The sequence below is a fragment of the Solanum tuberosum genome, unplaced genomic scaffold (genome assembly GCF_000226075.1).
Source record: "Solanum tuberosum cultivar DM 1-3 516 R44 unplaced genomic scaffold, SolTub_3.0 scf00103, whole genome shotgun sequence".
Classification (NCBI taxonomy): domain Eukaryota; kingdom Viridiplantae; phylum Streptophyta; class Magnoliopsida; order Solanales; family Solanaceae; genus Solanum; species Solanum tuberosum.
In genome coordinates, this window is record NW_006239027.1 from 1,701,696 (window position 1) to 1,721,801 (window position 20,106).

At 34.7% G+C, this 20,106-nt stretch overlaps 4 protein-coding genes across 6 annotated transcripts in view; 2 read left to right on the forward strand and 2 right to left on the reverse strand.

Annotated features, from left to right (window-relative positions):
- Window positions 1-4,957, reverse strand: part of LOC102589553 (uncharacterized) — a 12,092-nt gene extending 7,135 nt beyond the window's left edge. The window contains exons 1-2 of one of the 3 annotated variants that reach the window (XM_006348697.2): window positions 3,922-4,957; window positions 3,246-3,750 (exon numbers count right to left, since the gene is read on the reverse strand). In XM_006348697.2, coding sequence (XP_006348759.1) covers window positions 3,616-3,750; window positions 3,922-4,164 — 378 coding nt within the window. In that variant the 5' untranslated portion in view covers window positions 4,165-4,957 and the 3' untranslated portion in view covers window positions 3,246-3,615. Of the gene's footprint in view, window positions 1-3,245; window positions 3,751-3,921 lie in introns of those variants that run through there. The other 2 variants (XR_001473590.1, XM_006348696.2) reach the window with 2 other exon arrangements.
- LOC102588903 (pentatricopeptide repeat-containing protein At2g02980, chloroplastic) lies at window positions 4,787-8,861 on the forward strand. Its single transcript, XM_015309279.1, has 3 exons — window positions 4,787-6,639; window positions 7,651-7,806; window positions 7,987-8,861. Exon 1 carries the CDS (start codon window positions 4,787-4,789, stop codon window positions 6,362-6,364), a length of 1,578 nt encoding a protein of 525 aa, XP_015164765.1. The 3' UTR covers window positions 6,365-6,639; window positions 7,651-7,806; window positions 7,987-8,861.
- On the forward strand, window positions 6,616-8,485 carry LOC107057769 (intracellular ribonuclease LX-like). The gene is made up of 3 exons (XM_015309280.1): window positions 6,616-6,639; window positions 7,651-7,806; window positions 8,315-8,485. The coding sequence occupies exons 1-3, from the start codon at window positions 6,616-6,618 to the stop codon at window positions 8,483-8,485; spliced, it is 351 nt and encodes a 116-aa protein (XP_015164766.1).
- Window positions 8,862-10,565: 1,704 nt separating the features above from the next.
- LOC102590104 (3-ketoacyl-CoA synthase 20-like) lies at window positions 10,566-13,072 on the reverse strand. Its single transcript, XM_006348698.2, has 2 exons — window positions 12,287-13,072; window positions 10,566-11,581 (listed from the first exon to the last, which is right to left on the reverse strand). Exons 1-2 carry the CDS (start codon window positions 13,001-13,003, stop codon window positions 10,817-10,819), a joined length of 1,482 nt encoding a protein of 493 aa, XP_006348760.1. The 5' UTR covers window positions 13,004-13,072; the 3' UTR covers window positions 10,566-10,816.
- Between the last annotated feature and the right edge of the window lie 7,034 nt (window positions 13,073-20,106).

Consider the following 20,106-nt stretch of genomic DNA (forward strand, 5'->3'; position numbering starts at 1 on the left):
TGAGTCTGTCCGTGGGTCGAGACTTAGCCAATTTTTTTGAGCTTGGCTGAGGAGGGGTTGCAGTGGTGAACCACGGACCACCAGCACGGGCCATGGTCTGACCTACGGTCCGTGGATGGCAACCGTGCGTTGCACCTGCAACTTCTCAAAATCTGCATTTTTGGTCCGTTTCGGATACGGGGTGTTACAAAAGGCAAGGAAAAATCTGGCATAGCAAGTACTGGGGCAGAAATCAAAACTTGTTTCAGTGTTTCAAAAGTTGTAGTCGCATCACCTGTCCACACAAATCCTTCCTTCTTTAATAAGTCATGCAATGGTCTACATATACTTCCAAACCCTTGGATAAATCTCCTGTAGTGTCCTGCAAGCCCCAAGAATCCTCTCAATAGTTTGATATTAGTTGGTATCGGCCAATGTTGCACAATTGTAATCTTTTTGGGATCAGTTGACACCCCCTCAACACTAATAAAATGCCCCAGATATTCTACCTTATCTACTGCAAAAGCACACTTTGACATCTTTGCATACAACTGATATTGTTTCATCAAATCAAATACAACTTCCACATGAACTAAATGAGCATTAATATCTTTGCTATAAATCAGAATATCATCAAAGAATACCAATACTGATTTCCTCAACAATGATATAAAGACTGCATTCATCAAACTCTGAAATGATGAAGGTGCATTGGTTAAGCCAAAAGGCATAACCAAAAATTCATAGTGCCCTTTATGAGTTTTAAAAGCTGTTTTGTAAGCATCATCTTCAGCCATTCTTAATTGATGATAACCTGCCCTTAGATCAATTTTAGAAAAAATCACAGCTCCACCTAACTCATCCAGCAAGTCTTCAATGATAGGTATCGGAAACTTATCCTTAATTGTCATCTGATTCAAATCTCTGTAATCAACACAGAGTCTCCAACTTCCATCTTTCTTCCCAACTAACACTATTGGAGAAGCATAAGGGCTAGTACTATGTTGCACCACACCTTGATCTAACATCTCTTGTACTAATTTTTCAATGACATTTTTTTTTATTCCCGAATACCTATAGGGTCTCTTGTTAACAGGATTTGCTTTGTCAATGAGGGGAATTCTATGATCAAAAGAACCTCTGTGAGGTGGTAATGTAGTTGGCAATTCAAATAAGCAGGAGTACTGACTAATTAGTGCAGCAAATGATGGCAAAATTCCCTCACCTTGAATGTTGTGACACTGCGAGACTTTTACTGTCTGAGGTACATGTGACAACATGAACAACTGCCCCTTCTTAGCTAAGGTCTTAGCTTTAACTGACTTCAGACCAGTGCTAGCCCCTCTTAATACATGTTTTTTCCCTTGTAAACAAACTCAATGGACCTATGTTGAACATCAAACAAAATTCTGCCCAACGTATTCAACCATTGTACTCCTAAGACTATATCCACATTTTCCAATGGTAAAAGCAAAAAATCAGAAGAGAATGTGGTGCCCTGCAGTAGCCAGTGAAGATTCTTGCAAATAGCAGTGTTTTGCACTTCTCTACCATCAGCCACACTTATAGATTGTTCCTGAATAGAGCTAGTCTGACAAACCAACTTTGCAGCCACTTGTTTATCTATAAAGTTGTGAGTGCTCCCAGTATCAATCAAGTACTTGCAGTGGTGTTTTCATGGTATCCTGTTACTCTTATGGTTTGGTAACCAGTGACCCCTCTAAAAGCGCCTGTAATGATATAGCCATAAATTCATCCGTCTTCTCCCACTACATCTTCTATCTGTTCCTCTTCTACTTCAACATTTAATTCTTCTTCCTCAACTACTTCTACCAGATATAGTTGCTTCTTTCCCTTGTAGTTATGTCCTTTCACATATTTTTCATCACAAAAGAAACACAACCCTTTGGATCTCCTTTCATCCATCTCTGCTGCCGATAGCCTTTTAGTAACACCATTATTACGGAATCTATTAATCCTATTAGGTGCAGATTCAAGGGTTTTCGCGAATGTGGAATTGGAATAAGAATTTCTTTGGGAATACTGAGGTTTAATACGGGCAGGAGTGGGTAATATAGGACCTTGGACTTTAGGAAAATATTTGATTCCCCAAGATTGAGCTTGAGCTTCAAACACCTCCTCTTGCAACCTAGCTACCTTATAGGCTTGCAACAAAGTTTTTGGAGCATGTATTCTAATAGACTTGTTCAACTCCCTCTTCAGACCTCTCAAAAAACAACTAATGACATTTTCATTGGAGAGATTAAGTCCAGTTAATAACCTATCAAACTCAGCCTGATACTCCCTCACACTACTGGTTTGTTGTAAGTTCTTTAGGGCTTCCATGGGATCTTCAAAACCCTCTCGGAACCTTTCATTCAATGCTAACACAAATTCAATCCAAGATGGATCTAAAACCGAGTTTCTAGACCTAAGGTAGGACCTGTGCCATGCCATAGCTTCACCTTCAAAGTGGATAAAAGCCACCTTCACCCTCTGCTCAAAAGGTATTTCATCCATGGAGAAGAATTGATCAACTTTGTACAACCAATTTCTTAACTCACCACCAGAAAAACGAGGGAACTCTAATCTAGAGTAACGATTGAAAAACGTACTATTGTAGTTAGGATCATTACCAGTATGCATATCATTGAATCGAGCTCCTTATGGCGTTTCTCCTAAACAATCTCGACCAGAATTAGATTCTGCCCTAGCTGGATCCTTTTATTTCCCCTTCTGATTCAAATACCCAATTGCTTCCCTGATTTCTAGCAATTCCTTATCAGCCTGTGAATTGCGATCGTTCATACTAGACATCCCTTCCATCAATTTCTGTAACTGGGTCTGAATCTGGTGAAGCTTGTCCTCTGTTTCCTCTTGACCTTTGTTGCGCGTCATCAGATCAATGCTCAGAGAAGAAACAAATTCCAGGAGTAATCTCGAGGAATATGAACAGCTAGTTCAAGGATTAAACCCGAGAATTCAGCTAGAGAGAAAATTGTAGAGAGAAGAAAACAATCTTATTATCAATGAATGAATGAATGTCAATGATCTAATACAATCCTTTTATAGGCTCCTAGAGATTGCTAAAACAGTTAAAATCCACAGGTACAGTAGTAACAGAATTTAACCATCTAACAGTGCTAACTGTTCTAACTAACTTCTGGACTTGTTAACAGAATTTTCCACATCAGCGATTAGTTATTGATTAGTTCTCCTTTTGCTAACTTGTATCAGTGATCTCCCTAAAGACGTCTTTCTAAACATCCTGAATCTATCATCTACCGAGTCTATTACCTCATATTCAAAAATAGAAAAACACAAAAGTTCGGCATACATATAAGGTCCTGCTTCACATATTAGCACGAGAGACTTTGCAACGTTACTGATATCAACTCACAACCTAATCAGAACTGAAGACAATAACATCACAGGAACAATATAACAATTAGTCGTGCTGCAACATTGTTCTATATAATCTGTCAAAGACAAAATACATGGCAATGACAAGCAAAACTCAAGATTCAACAGACAGATATAACATATTAATAATTAACAACAACTACATCTCTATTTCAAACAAGTTAGGATTGGCTATATGAATTGTCATTGACTACCTTACTCCATTTAAACTCATCATGTATAATTTCTGAACATTGAAATATGGCCAAACGCCCACACTATTGTTTCCAGATCAATATTCTGAAACTCTATAACCACAAAAGAGAACATGCCCCAAAGGAACACTAAGCAATATGGTATCCCAAAATCCTGGCCGTCAAAATGAACATCAGCCCACAGAAATTAAACTCAAAACTAAATTTATAACCTTAATTATCACTTTAAACAATAGTAATAAGAAAAAAAAACAATTTAGGAAATACAAGAAAAAGGCTCTCATTTGAGCTTAATTACAAAGTGAAAAAGGAATGATCTTGTTACCTTTTTCTTAGGAACAGCCATTAGCTCCATAGACCCTCCAAGAAAAGGTGAATTTGGGACCATAAATCCTATGTTGTTGTTGTTGTTGTTGTCATGTTCAGGTAAAACCAACGATGGTGATGCAGCTGTCTGGAGATAAATGGTGCTATCAAGTGGTGGTGGTATGGATATTGCGTGAGAAAATCTTCGAAGGCCGTTGATGAAATTGGGGATGCTTCTAAGCTTGGCTACTGTAGACGCCATTTTTGACAGGATGAAGTGACTGAGGTAGGAGAAGGTTGAACTTGAGTTAGAGGCCCATATGGGCAATGAATAGTGGGCTTGAACTATTTAAAAGTTGGGCTTGTGTTGTTGCTGCTAAGCCTGACTTGACACCCAAAACTATTTGCAATAATCTTAGTAATAGTATCTAGTGTTATTTAGTGGCACCTGAGAATGATTAGATACAGCAGAATGAATTTATAGAGATGGAAATAGGAGAACATTTTTTCAAGAAAAAGACAGTGGGATAGGATAATTGAGGCGCAAAATGAAAGGCCAAAAGGAGGAAAAGCCAAACTCAAAATAATCCTTTTGATTTGATTTGCAGTATAAAATCCCTTAGCTGTATGTAAATATGTAATCCATGGCTATTCAAACTCCATTACTCATAGTAGGTCCTTTGTCTTGCCAAGAAATCACCAAAAAAAATTCAAGAAAAGACACATTTACACCAATTGACCCTCTTGCTCTTGTACCCAAATGCAAATCTTTAAGAGACCTCAAGCAAATTCAAGCCTTTTCTATAAAAACCCAAATGCAAAATGATATCTTTTTTATGAGTAAGCTCATAAATTTTTGCACAAAAAATCCAACACCTGCATTTATGTACCATGCTCACCTCCTGTTTGATAAAATTCCACAACCAAATATAGTCCTTTTTAACTTCTTGGCCCATGGTTATGCTCGTAGTGACACCCCATTAAATGCTTTTGTTCTGTTTTTGAAAATTCTAACATTGGGTGTTGTCCCTGATTTTTATACATTTCCTTCTTTGTTGAAGGCATGTGCAGGTGCTGAAGCTCTGGAAGAAGGTAAGCAGTTGCATTGTCTTTTGATTAAATATGGCCTTAAAGGTGATATGTATGTTTGTCCTGCACTTATGAATATGTACATTGAGTGTAAGGACAATGGTTCAGCTCGTCGTGTGTTTGATAGGATAGCTGACCCTTGTGTGGTAACGTATAATGCGATCATAATGGGTTACGTGAGAAGTAGCGAGCCAAATAAGGCTCTTTTGCTGTTTCGTGAATTGCAAGTGAAAAAAATTAAGCCTTCTGATGTTACAATTCTAGGTGTTGTTTCATCATGTGCTTTGTTGGGAACATTGGGATTTGGAAAATGGGTGCATGAATATGTTAAGAAGAATGGTTTTGATCAATATGTTAAGGTGAACACAGCACTAATTGATATGTATGCAAAGTGTGGGAGCTTGGCTGATGCGATTTCTGTTTTTGAGAGCATGCGTAATAGGGACACTCAAGCATGGTCAGCAATGATCATGGCTTATGCTATTCATGGGCGTGCTCGTTGTGCAATAACTTTGTTTCAAGAGATGCAGAACACTCAAGTTAATCCTGATGGAATTACATTTTTGGGCCTACTCTATGCCTGCAACCACAGTGGATTGATTGAAGAGGGTTTTAGATTTTTCAATAGCATGAAAGAAAATTACATGATTGTACCAGGGGTGAAACACTATGGATGCCTGTTGGATTCGTTAGCTCGGGCTGGCCGCCTTACTGATGCTTTTAAGTTCTTAACAGAATTGCCAATTCCGCCTACACTTTTACTTTGGCGGACATTGTTAGCTGCTTGCAGCATCCATGGAAATGTGGATTTGGGGAAGCTGGTACTTCAGAGAATCTTTGAACTGGACAAATCACATAGTGGCGATTATGTGATCTTTTCAAACATGTGTGCACGAGCTGGGAAGTGGGAAGAAGTGAATTACATCTGGAAATTGATGAAAGAAAGAGGGATTAAAAAAATTCCTGGATGTAGTTCGGTAGAGGTTAACAATGTACTACATGAATTCTTCTCTGGGGAGGTTATGCATATTGAGCACAGGGAACTGCACCAGGAAGTTGACAAGTTAATCGAGAAATTGAAATTGGTTGGTTATGTTCCTGATACATCTATAGCTTTTCGTCCCGGCCTAAAAGATGAAGATAAAGAAGCTACTTTGAGGTACCACAGTGAAAAATTGGCAATTACTTTTGGTCTTCTTAATAGTCCACCCGGAAAAACAATCCGTGTTGTTAAGAACCTTAGAATCTGTGGGGATTGCCATTCAGCTGCAAAATTCATATCACTTATCTTTAAACGAAATATTATTATTCGAGATTTGCATAGATTTCATCATTTTGAAGGTGGAAATTGTTCTTGTGGGGATTTTTGGTGACAAATGATAGATATGCACTCTTGCGAGAGGAAACCTTTACCACGTTCACATTAATGAGTTTCGTCAATTTTGAAGGTGGAAAAAGTTATATTGGGTAGTTTTGGTTACATGATTGATGGAATGCACACTAGCGAGACCAAGCCTATACCAGCTTAACACCAACTGGAGACAATGCAGAATTTTCTTGTGATAATTGGGTATTCTCATCAGTCATCATAATAGTTTATGGTTCAGATTTGTTTTGCTAGTGAATGCTGGTGAAAAGCAAACCCGAGGTTAGAAAATAAGCAGGTTTCTTATCCTTCTCTATAATATTACATTCAGTTCAGTTTCTTTAATTTTTGTAATACATAAATTAAAGATGAAGCTACAACTTTCTTAAATCAACTGTAGTACTAAACAGCACTAATTCAAGAAGACAACCTAAAATTTGATACATTATCCCTGTTTTGAGTAAAATGAAATTTTTCTACAACTAACATCCTTGAAATCTTTTTTTTTTTTTTCATTTTGTTATAGTTATATAGTTTCCATAATTTTCCAATTGAAGGCCTAATTGAGTTCCCTAGATGGGATCATTATACTTGCATGGACCATGTTTTTCTTTTAACTAATAATGTTTAATGAAAAGAGAGGACAACAAAACTTGTAGTACATTAATCTGCTTGGTGAAATTCTGACCACTAGCCATCAGTTAGACTTTATGAACTACCATACAGTTTCCTAATACATGTGGTATCACTCATAGGATATTCATAACTCTTCTTAGCATGCTTCCGACACTTCTCTGTGATTGAGAGTCAAATCAAGAATGGCTTCATGTGGCACATGCTCACTGTCCAGATAAACCTGTCAGAGGGACGTAGCCGTGTGTTTTCCACATGATTGTACTCTTTTGGCATGACAAGAACTTAAGCAGAGTTTGGTGATTCTTTCCATCCGCACACTGGTAGTCCTGATGATTTGTGTTGTACATACATATATATGTGTATAAAGCTCTAGACGGCAAACACCATCTTCAACTCCAATAGCAACCATATATGCACACAAGGATAGGATACTACCGTCCTATGCTGATCAAGATTATTGTAGTAAAATGTTTGTTTGATCTCTGTGTCGCACAGAATTTTGATTTTTTTCTTACTTTGTTCAGCAGGCGAGTCCTCCTTTTATCGCTAGTTCCTCATAGAATATGATATTATTACTCCTGGAGTGTTTTTAGGTAAAAATTATTGGAGTCTCCCTAGATTTGAACTTTCTAACTTTAAGGTTATGTTTGTTCTCAGTGGCCACCAGCACTATGTGATCAAAAGCGAAGTTGTTGTTATCCAACTACTGGAAAGCCAACACTTGACTTTGGCGTTCATAGACTTTGGCCAAATTACCACGATGGCTCCTATCCATCAAGTTGTGATAACACAAACCTCTATGATGAGACAGAGGTAAGCTCAAATTGCGATTTTACATATTATATTACGATGCTCTTTTGTACCTCTGGCACACTGGCATTTTCTTGTGAACATAGTTAATTTTGTCGACATAGTTTCTCAAGCAAGTTTCTACCAGTGAAGTTCCTTTTTATGATTCTTATGAGTTATGAGAATGCATTATTGTGTTTGAAGGGAGGGCCTCTACATTAATGTATCCTGCACAGATGAAAACCAGTTATATATAGGTCGGAAGACTGGTCATTTGGAGATCTGGATACTAACTCTGCACATGAAAATTTACGTTGGTGCAGATCAAAGACCTGATAAGTAGCATGCAAGAGAACTGGCCAACGCTAGCCTGTCCAAGAAATAAGGGAACAAAATTCTGATCACACGAATGGGACAAACATGGTACCTGTTCCCTTTCTACTCTAGATGAGCATTCTAAATTCAAATCAGCTCTGACCATTAAGGAGAAGGTGAATCTTCTTTCTGTTCTTAAGGATGCAAGTACTTATAGTTATCGTCCAGTCCAGCATCAAATTATTCTATTAAGTCTCAAAACAAACACGTAGCAGGAATTGAGCCAGGAGGCTTTTACAGCTTGGAAGTGATCAAGGAAGCTGTAAAGAATGGAACTGGACATGAAGCAGCAATAGAATGCAATAAGGATGCACTTGGTAACAACTAACAACAAACTTTACCAGGTTTTTCTTTGTGTTGATAAGTATGGTACAGACCTCATCAATTGTCCAATACTCCCCCAAAGGAAATGCAATGAAACTATTGAGTTCGCAACCTTTGGTCCAGATGCCTTCGTCGAGGAGGGATCTTTCTTCACTCTTTCTCTAGAGAGTGATCAATCTTCAACCTACTAGGCCTTCTCTTTCCCATGTTGCATTGGGCCTTCTTATGAAATAATTTTTCCTACTCATAGAATTTCCATGCATTTCCATTGAAGTTAATAGAGATTTAGCAGAAGCAACTTTGTGCAACTTATTTTGCTACACTTGTAATTGAACTCCCAGTTATTCACTCCAATTATCAAGAAAAATTGGGTTCACTCTCTTTCTTATCTTGTTTGAAAGTCCATATTTGAGTGTTTAATTTGTCCATCAATCCAATATTCTTTGGATCAGCAGATTTCTTTTGGACAATCATTGTCAAACTAACCACATTGGCTATGAAAAAAGAGCGAAGCTTCTTACCAATTCATAGGCCTATTCAACTTTTGATGATAACACGAAGTGGATGTGACATTTTACCGTCACAAATAGCCACTTTTCAGTTCCTATAAATGAAAAGCAGCCGCTGTCATGGAGTTTAAATTCCAGAGATGAAACTCCAGGACATTATCATGAAGTCTTTCCTGTAGGATCTGGCATCTAAGGTGTCTAGAATTTCTCTCAAAAGTAAGTAGGAGTGCTCTTCCTTTTAAGCCCTTTTCCTTACGGTTCTATAGACCTTACCTCACCAATCTTTTATTTTCTCTCGGGATTTAATTCAAGTTGTTGTCTCAGTAGTTGCATTCTTTCTAGTCCCCTTGAAAGAGGAAAGGGGCCTAAGTCTGTTTCATTCCATCTCCTCGAGTTTCAATTGGAATGCTAGCGGTCAGAGTCCCAAGGTAATTTGAAACTCCACGACAATAGTTATTTTTCAATTACATTACCGAGAGTGGCCTACCTTGCAGTTTTTCATGTTTACTTGTTTTAACGATGACGTGGTTTGGCGGATTATAAATTTTTGCCCCCTAGCCCCAACAACCATAAACTCCCTACTGGATTGGAGTCATGAACATAAAACAAGATTGAAACTAATGGCTGGCTGACATAATATGAGTGCTATAATCACTTTGTATGTACCTCTTTGTTAGAAAGCCTACTATTTGATCTGCATTTTGAAATAGTCGCAGAGTGTCAAATGCCATCTTAAATAATTGGTTATCTATAAGGAACACAAAGTTCTGGTTTTATTTACTAACTTACTAAAACAAACATTGGATATAAGAGTTTAATTTGTTCCTAAGTTTGGCATCGTTAAGACATAGGTTGCTGCTGGACATTGCTAGCTAAAGTAGCCAGAAAAAAAAAGATCTAGGATTTGAAGTTTATGGGTTCCTACGGCGACCTCAAGTTAGTATAGTATAATAACCCGGTTCACATTCAAATATTTCTTGATATTTTACAAAGCGGGCCGGGTGGAGTTACAATATTAGGTACGGGTTGAGACAAACCCAATAGTTTTTGCTTAGATCATGTATTTATGTTAGAACTTCATTAAATATGTATTATGAATTTAATTGTGAACCTAACTAAAACGAGCTACAGATACATATGGTCCTATCTCAAAGAACCAGTCATATATCATGTGTAACTTGCTCTCCTCTTGCAAATTGCAATATAACATCACATCTTTCCTGTTTTTGGAATGGTGGTCCAGTGAATAAAGGTAAAGGAATACAAAAAGGAATAAAAGGCATAAAATGTACAAGTAGACACTTAAAGCTAAACAAATAAACACATGTGTCCTATGTGGCATAATACACATTGGACACGTGTGTGTACTTGTTCAACTGACGCAAAAAAAAGTGCCAAAAACTAAAAGTAATAAAAATAAGGCTAGCTCATGAATTTCATGTGTTATACCCAACACATTGATGGTATGTTGGGTATGAAGAAAAATATTCTAACTGACATATTTAAGTTTACATGTTTCAAAAGTGTACTCTGTGTCTAATCAAACTAAGACAAACAAATTGAAATGATTCAAGATTCAAGAACAGGGTATTTTCCTTCAACAAATAAAGAGCATGAATAAGCTAATTCAATATTGAAATAAAGAGATTGAAATTCAAGTCACCAATCTGATTCAAAGTTTGTAATGAAATTGAAATTTGAACTACCTACTGATTGCCTCATTTGGCTTGTACTTGTAGATACATTAATTGTACAAATAATAGTTTGCACAATTTAATGTACTAGAGTGATTTTTGTAGGTGTTGTACATTTTTCAGTATGAAGCATCAACGTGAGACTTGAGCGGGAAAATCATCAATCTCATCTGTCCACGCGTTCTTTTCTTTGACTGGATTGACTGTCCTGAGGGCGCGCCAAACAGCACTATTACATTTGAATCCTGATCCAAATCCTATTTGCCACGCTCTATCGCCCTTCTTAATCCTCCCTTTAGCCTCGGAATAGGCCAAATTGTACCACACTGAGCTACTTGAAGTGTTCCCAAACCTATACAGAGTCATTCTAGAAGGTTCCATAAGTGCTTCAGAGAGATCAAGATTCTTCTGAAGCTCATCCAACACAGCTCTCCCCCCTGCATGAATGCAGAAATGCTCGAATGCCATCTTGAAATCCGGAATGTATGGTTTGATTTTCCGTTTAAACACGTTCCTTGCAATTAACGAGACGAAAAAGAGGAGCTGCTCGGACATTGGCAAGACTAGTGGGCCTAAAGTTGTGATGTTGGTTTTTAAGGCCTCACCAGCTACTGCCATTAGGTCCTTTGACAATGACATGCCTTTTTTCCCATCCTCTTCCTCATCTTGAAATACGCAACTGAATGCTCTGTCGTCCGCGCCTTTATGGGTGCGGACGACATGCATCAGTTGATATTTTGACCGCCTTCGGTCGGAAAAACGGTTTGATAGGAGAACAGCGGATGCACCCATCCGGAAAATCATGTTTGGTATTAGCTTTGATTTATCATTCCCAGTATAGAAGGCTGATGAGACTATTTCTGTGCTTACTATAAGTGCATAGCTGTTGGCTTGCCCCTGTTCAATCATTTCAAAACTCAACAATTTTGACCAACATGATATACATTTTCTGCATATTATATGATGATGTTTGATCAAACAATAGAAATTTTTTAACATGTATGATTGTTTGGTACGACTAAAGTTATCTTTCAGAAAATGACTTACTTTCTAAAAATTGATTTGAGAGTGGAATCTATTTATTATTAAAAGTTGATGATGATGTTAATGAATCAAATAGTATTTTGATGGATTTTTAAAGTATTAAAGATTTGATAATAATGTCAAGTATTATTGTGATATGATGTAATTTGATGAAATAATTATGGAGGAGAATGACTTCCATCCAAAAGTGAGAGAAGTCATGTTCAAAAACGTCTTCGTTGGAAAATATCTAATAGCAATCAAACACCAGAAAATAACTAAGAAAAACATTTTAAAGAAAATATTCTTCTTCATATTGAACACACCCCAAAATATAAAAAAATAAAAAAATAAAGATATTGAGCTTTTTGCAAAATGGACTAAAAAAGGAGGGACATACCTTCATAAAAAGTGTTTCTCTATGAAGTAATTAAAGTTTCCATGAGAATTTACAAGAAAATTTACATAATCAGTTCAATTTAACTAGCTATATTTAGAGGTTATTTCTAAATATTTTTTTTTTTACTAATCTTTTTGAAACGTACTAAAAAAATATATCAAGAAAGATGATACACCAACCTGTAAAAGTCTGTTGGCCAAGTCCACAGAAATAAGCCCAGCACTGCAGCCCATGCCTCCAAGATTGTAAGTGATCACATTGACACCAAGCTTATAATGGTTCACAACCATGGCAGAAAGAGAAGGTGTTGGATTAAACATACTAGAATTCACAATAATAAATCCAATATCTCGAATTTTTACTCCGGTTTTCGCCAATAAATCATCGATGGCACCAATAATAACCAATTTCGCTTGATGTTGGTTACTACTAAGGGAAAAATTTGAAGGGATCCACTTATCGACTGGAATATATGTCTTGTCACTTAAACCTGAGTTGTACAAGATTTTCTTTTGAAAGTTCAAACTACTTTCATCAAAAATATCTGTCAGTTTCTCTACTAAACGTTCTTTCGATATCATGTAACGTTCGTGTGGCTTGTAACACGAGAAATCGACTAAGTAAACGTTTCTCGGACGACTCATGAAGTATACCGTGCCCAAAAATACAACAAGAGTTGAATAAGATTTCAACATGACAAGATTTGTCATGAGGTCTTCAAGTGTAAGAGTTGAAAGATGAAGTCCCACAGCAACAAGAATTGGAACAATTACGAGATAAATTGCATTTGAGATTAAGTAATGGTAACCAAGTTTAACATATTTGAGTCTAACAGAGAGAAGAAAATTTGGTAAATTTGATGATTTAATTTCTCCATTAGGAGAATTTTGTGCCATTTTGCTACAAGAAAATTATGAGTAGAACAAGAAAGATTGGAGTATATGATATGATTGTTGAATTTCCAAAATACATCAACATTGGTCAATTTAAAGAGTGTGAAAAAAAAAGAAAAAAAAAAGACCACCTCCCATTACATTAATTAATGTGTCATAAATTGATAATGTAAAGTCAATTTTGTTCATTTAAATTTATCATCTTTCCATTGCCGTAATATTAAATGCAATTAAACACCCAACACATTTTGTATACCCCTACCTATATGGGTCGGAAGAAATTTTCCAACTCGTGATAAGAAGATAGCCAATAAATTATTTTTCTTCTGTTTTATATTACTTGATTCATGTTGAGTATCTGATATATTTTTTAATAACGTTTTAATTAGACATATATTTTACTAAATAATGTTATTAATGATGCTTTTGAAACTCTGAATTGACTATCACTACAACAAAAACAACTTTTAGTGATAAAAAATATACATATTAACAAAGAATGCTAGTCTTTAGACATTAGTTCATTGTCATTGGATCCAATGTCTCTATAGGCTTCAGAAACATTTACAAAGAATGTTAATTAATTATCGCACATATAGTGATAGTTAAGTGCTAAAAACATTTTTAATATAGCGTACCACTATTTTATGTAGTTATTTAATACCAAGTGTAGTATGAAAAAAGACTCTTGAGTTGGTAAGATAAAATGTATATTTATTTTTCGATATAAGGGGCAAGTAATTAAAATGAAACTGATAGAGTAACTGTTTTACTTATAATTAAGAAAGCATAGCGAATTATAAAGTTAAATTTCTTAAATGATCATCCGTATAAGTGTCAAATAAATGGGTTGAAATGGATTTAAACGGATTAAAATGAAGTGATTAATAAATTGACGAGTTATTGACTTATCCAAAAGTTATTTAGATTAAAATTAATATGAGTCTTAACCTATCACATTCCGTTCTTATTAAGTTTTAATTGTGTTATTTGTTTATTTAGTTTAATCATGAGATAGATATGAAAGGCAAAACCAATAGGGAGAGAGAATGGAATACTAATACTAAAAGAAGAGAGAATTCTAAGACTTCAAGAAAGTTAGGCGAATGATGTCTTTTACCTAAATAAAACCATAAAAGCATGCATTGCATGATCAAACAAAATTGAAAGCTAATATATAGAAGGTTAGAGGTAGCGTAAAACAATATTGGGGTCGAAATAACATAACATTATATTAAATTTAATAATTGTTAATTTTGAACGATAATTAATCAAACAATAAAAAAATTGACATTATAAAAAAATAATCTCTTTATAAGCAAAACTCTCAAACAACTAGATCGTGAACATTATTGTATGTGTCATGTATATAAGGAGACAAATTATTTATAGAAATTCAAACAACTTCTTGAAGAAAAGGATAGATATAATAGACTCATTTTCCAAAAAATACAAAAACAAAAAGACTCTACTAATTTTATTTTATTTTGAATAAAATATAATTATGATAAAATTGAGTGAAATACTAACAATAAAGCTTATTCTAGAGAATGGTTAGTAATTTTCATTAGAAAATAAATGTCTTATACAAACACAATTTATTTTTTAAGACTCAATTACGTCCAATAATATGATTGAACTTAGGAAATTACATTTCACCTCTTCTTATATTTCACATTCATATAATCTTATGCTTTTATAGTTAATTTTCATATTTTTTTCTCATCTTTTAGGTATTAAAATAATAAATTACGTTGACATGTTATCTCATATTAAATGTTAGAGCTTATTCTAGAGAATGATTAGTAATTTTCATTAGAAAAGAAAATTCTTATACATATACAATTTATCTTTTAAGACTCAATTACTTGTAGTAATATGATTAAACTTAGGAAATTACATTGCACCTCTTCTTATATTTCACATTCATATAATCTTATGCTTTTATCGTTGATCTTCATATTATTTTTGCTCATCTTTTAGCGATTAAAAATTAATAAATTACGTTGACATGTTATCTCATATTAAATACTAAATGTTAGAGCTTATTCTAGAGAATGATTAGTAATGTTCATTATAAAGGAGATTTCTTATACAAATACAATTTATCCTTTCATTTTCAGACTCAATTACTCCGGGCAATGTGATTGAACTTAAGAAATTACATTGCACTTCTGCTTACATTTCACATTCACATAATCCTATATTTTAATCGTTAGCCTTCATATTTTTCTTGCTCATCTTTCAGGTATCAAATTAATGAATTGCGTTTGACATGTTATCTTATATTAAATGCTTAGTTGGCATACTAATTAGGCAAGTTACACAAAATCCAAATATCTCAACTCAAACACAAAAACCCACCTGATTGATGACCTATTTGACCCGATCCAACAATGTGTGTACTGTGTAGTATAAATTATTGTCCCTTTCCCATTTATTTTCCAAAATATTTAATTTCAAGCTAGAAATCAGAAGAGGGGCCCTATGGTAATTCAATTTGTTTAGGGTTCTAATACAGTACCCTTTAAGTATGAAACTTTGATAAAAAATTTAAATTATGATTTTCAGTATCTAAATTGAAAATTATCAATTTATCATCACAATTTGAAATGAATTCATTGATTTAGCTAATTAACTAGCATATGTGTACTTATTCGCTTAATTTCCCCTAAAAATAAATACATCAAGTACATTGGCCTAAGTAGGGGTGTGCATCGTATGGTATTAATTTTTTTTATTATACCAAATTAAAATGATTCGGTATTTTAAGTTTCAAAGTTTCAATGTCTAAATAATTTGTTTTGTACTAATACTAATTTATACTCCCTCTGTCCCTAATTACTTGTCTACTTTTGAATTGACACAACTATTAAGAAAACAATTATTGACATAGTGAATTTACCATTTTACTCCTATTAATCATGAATAGGATTTTCAAGAAATTCTATCTTTTTCAAAGTAGTTAATTGAGGGTATAATAGGTAAAAAAAATGTCCTTTGTTGTTTGTCAAAATGGACAAGTAATTAGAGACAACTAAAAAAGGAAAAGTGGACAAGTAATTAGAGACAGCTAAAAAAGGAAAAGTGGACAAGTAATTAGGGTAGAGGGAGTATATTTTTGTTAGTAGTAGTAGTAGTGTATATATATATATATATATATATATATATAAAAGTTAGTATTAGTACAAAACTAATTATTTCGGTATGATATATATTTCGGCATTTTTTTAAAATAACAAGTACCGTATCAAATATAATTATTTTTAATATACATACTAAATACCATAATATTGAAATAACATTACCAAAATTTTAATTTTGATATTACAATTAATTCGATATTTATCGTACCATATGTGATACCTTTGGACTAACTATTGTTACATTAAAATGCCCAAGACCATCATGGGGACTTGACTCCCCAAGAACTACTCACATTTAAGACTCTCTTACCAGCAACACCAACCCACATGCCCAATTTGCTACACTTTTAAGTACCCATACTATTCACCACCTCTCTGGCATACACCAAAAGTTCCAAAACAGTGCAATAACTATCCCAACTACCAGAATTAAAAACCAATTAATTAATTACCTACCAAAAAAAAAAGGTATTTTACAACAACTTTGAATATGAGTTGTTAAAATTATAAGTTGTCATCTTATTTTGTTTACAGAAAATAATACTAAGTTTATGAAAATGACAAAAAATAACGAGTGTCCGTGCACTGATGCTTTTCTCGAAGTGTAAGTAGAAGCTGTCATATTTGACTAAATTCGCTCTCTCTTAACATTATTACCAACTCAATGGGTAAGAGATTGAGCGATTTTTGAGTAACAGTAAAGTTGTCTATGTGAAATTTATAGATTACAGATTTAGATTACGAAAGAAGTCACTAATACTTACAATAGAGTAGATCGTAGGCTGTCTACATTACTACATCATACTCCTTAGAGTGCGACTCTTTTCTAGACCCTGCTAAAAACAATAAAGAAATTGAAAAATTAAAAAATACACGGCTATAGCCTATATATTTCTCATGTGGATGATTTAATGGATGTCAGCTTGGTGGGGCCGGGGGATTGGGTTTATCCCGCATTAATCCGCCATGTTGTATAAATAGGTGGAGCCAAAATTTGAACTTTATGAGTTTTTTTTTCTAAAATAGTGACATAAGATATCATTAAATTAATTTATTTTTTATACATATTTAATTAATGGATTTCTTAACACAAAATTTGAATTAAAACACTGAGTTCGAGTAGACCCTTATGCAACTTTCTGTTGGGTTTGAAAGTGATTAGTGCGTCATGCGGAAGCTTACAATTGCAAATCATATGACGATAAATTAGATGACACATAAAATTATACTAAAAGCCATAATATTATTATTTGATACGACCAATTGACCTACATAATTAAAAACTAATTAAAAGCCTAAAAACTGTAGAGAGAAAATCTTCTCATAAACAAATCTCTCTAAACGACTATATTGTGAATTCTATTGTATTGTTGGTATGAGAAGAGGGGTCTTCAATTTATAGAGTTCCAAACTTTTCCTAAAGGAAAGAATAAACCAAATATGGAAGAAAATAATGTTTTCCTTTCCGGAAAAATTAAAGCATTTATGGTTATACTTTGTCTTTCCTAAACTTCAAATAAGATAAGAAAATCAAATATTGTTCTTCTAAATTGATCTTCATGTTTGACAGATTCACCAGCAGTTGGAGAAGGCTGAGCAGATGAAGGATATTGTTCGACGGAGAGTATCACCTTTGTTCCAGCCTAGATGATTGGATGGAGCTCTCTTGGATTTACTAATTTCATATTGGCTGCAAACTCGGGAAGTTGAGGCTCTAGTTTCAGTTTTTTACTTGGAAGTAACTTGACAGTTTACTTAATTTCGTTTGTATTTGAAAGTCCATCTGATGTGGTGTAAGCTAAATTGTAGAGCGGTACAAAGGTTTCAATTGTACTTTTTGTTGCATTATTTCAATACTCTCACCTTATCAAAAATACAATAAGAGTAGTAGGAAAGTTGCATTCTCCATTTAGCATTGCCATGTATTTACTAATCATCCTCTTGGTGATATATATTTCCAGTTTCACCCCGAAAGCAATGACACAATATTTCCTTTGACAAGTTTACAGCGTGAATGTAAAAAAGATTGGTAGGGGCTGAGGATAATCCCACTACCACTTGCTCATATTGGTCTTTTCATTTTGGTTATTGCTACTAGTCACATTGTGAAATTGTGCCTCTGCCTTTTGCTAGTAAATTGCAATACTGAATTTGCCTTCCATTTTTACTTGACAATGCGAACGATTACCCCTCGAGACTAACACACGCGTCTTCACAGACTCCCACACCATTAATAAGATCGTCACGGATGCCCACAAAAAGTTTCGGCCAAAAACCCGCCGGATCACTTATCACCAAAAATTCATGGACTATAACATACGTAAAACAAAAAATTCGGTATTGCTCTAGGCCTTGTTTGAATTTGAAAATGCGGATGTTTTCCCCTTGGGACCAACACACACCATTAATAAGATCGTCACGGATGCCCACAAAAAAATTCGGCCAAAAACCCGTTGGGATCACATATCACAAAAAATCCATGGACTATAACACACGTAAAATAGAAAATTTGGTATTTCCTGCTCTGGGCCTCATTTGAACTTGAAAATGCAGACGTTTGCCCCTCGGGACCAACAAACACCATTAATAAGATCATCACAGATGCCCACAAAAAAATTTGGCTGAAAACCCATCGGGATCACATATCACCCAAAATTCGGGTGTTAGGTGAAAGAAAGAAGATTGAAGGAGAAAGCGTAAGAGTTTTCACAGATATCCCTATTACCGAGAAACCTACATAAGTAAGGTGTCAATTTCAAATAAATATTATTGCATTATACTTTAGGTGAGTAAACCGGGTTTTGCAAGTGCCTTATGGAAACAATGGAGGTCAAGACAAAAAAGGTTAGGGTGACATTGATAAGCAAGTAATGTAGAACCCATCACACACTTATAAGGTGATGTCTGGGTATGCTTGTCAGTTCAGGTTAAACATTTCGTTCCCTGTAAACTTTATCCCCTAGTGGTTAGATCCTTCAGTGAGTAGCTCTGCTGAGAGAGAATATTAAGAGGTGTTGCAAGAATGTTGATAGTTTAAAACATGTATCAAAGAAACTTTTAGGTTATTGATGCAATAATTAATTTGTAATTATAATTATTAATAATCTTCTGCATTGGGAAGAAAATAAGTATAATTTTTTTCACGTTTAATAGCAATGGAATATGATTTGACTCTAATCACTGTTTTTTTCTGTAGTGACACTATATATAATATTAGAACAAAAAAATTACCTAAATGCCTTGTGTGACTATTATTCTATATAAATAAAAATATAATAAGATAAAAAAGCAAAACAAATTATGGAGTTGACCGAATAGATCTCAAAAAAACACTCATGATAAAAAAATATAGCACACGAAAATCGGTAAAATGGGGGGTTTACCTGCTCTGGGGCACATTTAACCTTCAAAATGAGACGTTTTGGCCGTGAGGGTTAACTGGCTCCATAACTAAGGTCTTAACGGTCATCCATGAAAAATTTTGGCAAAAATATTTTGGAATTCCAGATCACCAAAAAGTCCATGGATTATAGCACACGAAAATTGGCAAAATGGGGGGTTTACCTGCTCTGGGGCACATTTAACCTTCAAAATGAGACGTTTTGGCCGTGAGGGTTAACTGGCTCCATAACTAAGGTCTTAACGGTCATCCATGAAAAATTTTGGCAAAAATATTTTGGAATTCCAGATCACCAAAAAGTCCATGGATTATAGCACACGAAAATTGGCAAAATGGGGGGTTTACCTGCTCTGGGGCATATTTGACCTTCAAAATGGGACGTTTTAGCTGTGAGAAATAACTGGCTCCATAGCTAAGGTCTTAACAGACGTCCACAAAAACGTTTTGCAAAAATGCGTTCGAAATTCTAGATTACCATAAAGTCCATGGACTATAGTACACGAAAATCGGCAAAATTGGGGGGTTTCTTGCTCTGGGGCACATTTGACCTTTAAAATGGG